The sequence below is a fragment of the Sinocyclocheilus rhinocerous genome, unplaced genomic scaffold, assembly GCF_001515625.1.
Source record: "Sinocyclocheilus rhinocerous isolate Xijiao unplaced genomic scaffold, SAMN03320098_v1.1 scaffold4079, whole genome shotgun sequence".
Lineage (NCBI taxonomy): Eukaryota > Metazoa > Chordata > Actinopteri > Cypriniformes > Cyprinidae > Sinocyclocheilus > Sinocyclocheilus rhinocerous.
This window is the reverse complement of record NW_015659433.1, coordinates 7329-11992: the sequence shown is the minus strand read 5'-3', so window position 1 is coordinate 11992 and position 4664 is coordinate 7329. Positions and strand designations below refer to the sequence as shown.

General features: G+C 37.2%; 1 protein-coding gene across 1 annotated transcript in view; it reads right to left on the bottom strand.

The window, feature by feature from the left end:
* Positions 1–4664, bottom strand: part of LOC107723889 (sodium/hydrogen exchanger 8) — a 24447-nt gene that overhangs the window by 16893 nt on the left and 2890 nt on the right. Inside the window, exon 3 of the mRNA XM_016532618.1 lies at positions 2082–2140. Within this exon, the coding sequence (XP_016388104.1) occupies positions 2082–2140 (59 nt within the window). The remainder of the gene's footprint in view (positions 1–2081; positions 2141–4664) is intronic.

Below are 4664 nucleotides of genomic sequence, written 5' to 3'. Positions count from 1 at the left end.
GAGTTAAAAATCTTCGTTTGTGTTCTACTGAAGAAACAAAGTCACCTACATCTTGGATGCCCTGGGGGTAAGCAGATAAACATCACATTTTCATTTTTGGGTGAACTATCCCTTTAAGCTGTTAGACCAGGACTGTCCAAACTCGGTCCTGGAGGGCCGGTGTCCTGCAGAGTTAAGCTTCAACTTGCCTCAACACACCTGACTGGAAGTTTCTATGCCTAGTAAGAGCTTGATTAGCTGGTTCAGGTGAGTTTAATTAGGGTTGGAGCTAAACTCTGCAGGACACCGGCCCTCCAGGACCGAGTTTGGACAGCCCCGTGTTAGACAGTGTTCACGGTAAAACACGGTACAGTTGCATCTGTACATTTATACCGTGTAAAGCACAGATAAAAATAGACGGAAGTCTTTGGCCATTGCATAATTTTTTTGAGAGTCTTACGCCATGAGGACTGCACTTTTCAGAAGGTGTGTATATAGAAAGTTAAAAATAATTCCACTTTAAAAAAAATAATTTTAACACTCTTGCATTCTGTTTCATTCCATCTCTCTCCATCCAGCGGTTACTGACGGTGCCCTAAGAAAAGCACCTGACTGTGCTCAGATGAGCCACATTTACATACTGTCTTGCAAAATTGCATATTTTCAAAACCGACTAGTTGGCATGCCACATCTCTAGAATCAGTGCTCTATAAAGAGTTGAAGCGCAGTTTAGAGGGAATGAAGCAGAGACATGCTCCAGTTGAGCTGTTCATCGAGAGGGTCTCTGGTTACCGAAACAGAGAACTGAGGGGCCCTCTTGACCTTTAGACTTCCTGAAACAAAAGGAAGCTCTGTACTCACAGAGCATCACCTCACATCCCAGCCAAAAATGTTAATTAAGGCCCGAAACAGAGAGAGAGATGAAAAGGTGGAGAGAGGAAGAGAAAAGAGAGGCAGGCATGAGAGGAAAACGGGAGCTAGAGAAAGAAACAAAGACACTGGGATGTGGAGAGAATGAAACAGGAGACAGAAAGAGAGTGAAAAAAGAGAGGAAGGGAAGGGGGAGGCACCGGAGAGAAAGATGTACGGCACATGGAATGATTTCCTCTGCTTGCAAAGCTAAAGTTCCAGCATGTTTAGGAAAATCTCATTAAATCATGCGCAGATTACATTGGAATGAATCTCATTACTGTCAAGATTTCTTTCTTTTTTTATTTTTCTTAATTCTGGTTATTTTCCATGGTAATTCTCAATATCAATACATATATCTTTGATCACTGAACTAATGTAACAAATGGCTGGACAACTTATTATTGTTATTTTTATTATTAAGAGATTCTGCCTTATTATCCCTAATTTATATTTGTGGGCCATACCTGATAAATACATATTTGCAAACTACAAATGGAATGTGTTTACTATTGTAAAATGCACATTATGTACATTATAGCTATTAGCTGGCATTATACTGCAAACATGTGTTTTCCTAATCATATGTTAAATAACATATTCATGTTCATATTTATCTTACAGATACCATTCCCATGCGAGCCAACCTGAGGTTGGATGTCTAGACCAAGGCAAGGCCACAACAGCAATGACTCACTGGCCACTCCTCAGTGTATTTGCACCGATCTCTTTTTTTCACCACTCCCATTAACAAATATAGTTCATCACTGTTTCATATTTGAGGACATAAGGTTGCTATTAGTAGGAACGTTTGATCACAGACGTGGTGCTCACAGTGCATTGCCTTTGTAAAAGTCTTTACTGTCACTTTTAATCAATTGAGTGCACTCTGAAGCATTGAAAAAGTAAAGTTTTGCACAGTAGTGTACATGAACAAAACTTCATAGCACTTTTTCAACAAATCTTACATCAACATGCAAAAACACACTGGCTTAGTAAGATAAGAGCCTCCACAACCTGCTGAAATCCCATCACAAGTGATCACAGGAGATGGGAGCAGGTCTAAAGGATAACTTGTGATTGGATTACCAAAGGCTGATGTTAATACCAGGAATAAACAGGGCAAAAACCAAACCTTCAGACAGAGCAAAGAGCTTCATCTGTGGTTTATAGCGATGACTCGATGATCATACCTTCCAGTTGGCCAACTGCTGCGACTCGATGATCTTGATAAACGCTCCCATCAGAATCCCTGCAAAACAAAAGCCAAATACAAACTACCGTCAAACTACACTGTGATGAAGAAATTAGCTGCTATATGAATTATTAACAAAAGAAAAAGCTAAATGAACCAAGAGGAACAACATTTTGTTGTTTGTGACAATGCTAGCCAAACATACAGTTGTGCTCATAAGTTTACACACCCCTTGCAGAATATGCAAAATGTTGATAATTTTCACAGAATAAGAGGGATCATGAAAATTGCATGTTATTTTTTTTATTTAGTACGGTCTTGAATAAGCTATTTCACATAACATATGTTTATATATACTCCACAAGACAAAATAATCAGTGAATTTATAAAAATGACCCTGTTCAAAAGTTTACATACCCTTGAATATTAATACTGCGTGTCATTTCCTGGATGATCCACGACTGTTTTTATGTTTTGTGATAGTTGTTCATGAGTCTCTTGTTTGTTCTGAACAGTTAAACTGCCTGCTGTTCTTCAGAAAAATCCTCCAACTCCTGCAGATTCTTCAGTTTTCCAGCATCTTTTGCATATGTGAACCCTTTCCAGCAGTGACTGTGTGATTTTGAGATCCATCTTTTCACACTGAGGACAACTGAGGGACTCAAACATAACTATTACAGAAGGTCAAAACATTTACTGATGCCCAAGAAGGAAACACGATGCATTAAGAGCCGGGGGGTGAAAACTTTTTGAACAGGATGATCAGGGTAAATTGTCCTTATTTTGTCTTCTGGGAAACATGTATTCATTTATGTTGCGTCTGAAGTGCAGTACATAATGAAAAAATATGATCTTTAATCAAAATAAGAAAAATTTACACATCATCCTGTTTAAAAGTTTTTACCCCCCGGTTCTTAGTGCACTGTTTCCTTCTTGGGCATCAGTAAATGTTTCCACCTTTTGTAATAGTTGTGTATGAGTCCCTCAGCTGTCCTCAGTGTGAAAAGATGGATCTCAAAATCACACAGTCACTGCTGGAAAGGGTTCAGATATGCAAAAGTTGCTGGAAAACGGAAGAATGTGCAGGAGCTGGAGGATTTTTCTGAAGAACAGCAGGCAGTTTAACTGTTCAGGTCTTGAATAAGCTATTTCACATAACATATGTTTATATATACTCCACAAGACAAAATAATCAGTGAATTTATAAAAATGACCCTGTTCAAAAGTTTACATACCCTTGAATATTAATACTGCGTGTCATTTCCTGGATGATCCACGACTGTTTTTATGTTTTGTGATAGTTGTTCATGAGTCTCTTGTTTGTTCTGAACAGTTAAACTGCCTGCTGTTCTTCAGAAAAATCCTCCAACTCCTGCAGATTCTTCAGTTTTCCAGCATCTTTTGCATATGTGAACCCTTTCCAGCACAGATATGCAAAAGTTGCTGGAAAACGGAAGATGCATGAAAAAAACAGCGATTTTTCTGAAGAACAGCAGGCAGTTTAACTGTTCAAGACAAACAAGAGACTCATGAACAACTATCACAAAACATAAAAACAGTCGTGGATCATCCAGGAAATGACACGCAGTATTAATATGCAAGGGTATGTAAACTTTTGAACAGGGTCATTTTTATAAATTCACTTATTATTTTGTCTTGTGGAGTATATATAAACATCTGTTATGTGAAATAGCTTATTCAAGACCGTACTAAATCAAAAAATAACATGCAATTTTCATGATCCCTCTTATTCTGTGAAAATTATCAACATTTTGCATATTCTTCAAGGGGTATGTAAACTTATGAGCACTAAAGAGATAGTTCACTTAAAAAACCAGGAAATGACACGCAGTATTAATATGCAAGGGTATGTAAACTTTTGAACAGGGTCATTTTTATAAATTCACTTATTATTTTGTCTTGTGGAGTATATATAAACATCTGTTATGTGAAATAGCTTATTCAAGACCGTACTAAATCAAAAAATAACATGCAATTTTCATGATCCCTCTTATTCTGTGAAAATTATCAACATTTTGCATATTCTTCAAGGGGTATGTAAACTTATGAGCACTAAAGAGATAGTTCACCTAAAAAAATGAAAATTCATTTATATTTTTTTTTATCATGCAATTCCATACCAAATCTTTCTGTGAAACATACAAAAAATATTTTTAAAGATTTTTTTTCTTTAATAAACCATAAGGTAGCTCCATTTTTTTTTTTTGCCAGGGATGAAACTCTGAGGGATAGAACTACAGTGTGTTAAATGGATTGTTCTGTAGTTTAACAGCATGCCAAATGTTCGCTTAAAACTTACAGTAGGGCTGCACGATAAATCGCATGCGATATTTAACGCGCATCTTGTCAGAAAGCCGGTTCTGTAATCAGCGGTAAATTTCCATCACGTGCGTGCTTTCACATTGAGCAACATTAACTACACAGAGCCGTTGTTCACTGACGAGCTGCGCAACACCACGTTCATATTCGCGCGATTTTTTGCGCAGCTCGTCATATATTAAATTAAATTATTTAAATAACTGAAAAGATACTTTAAAAATGAAACTAAAACTGCCAGCAG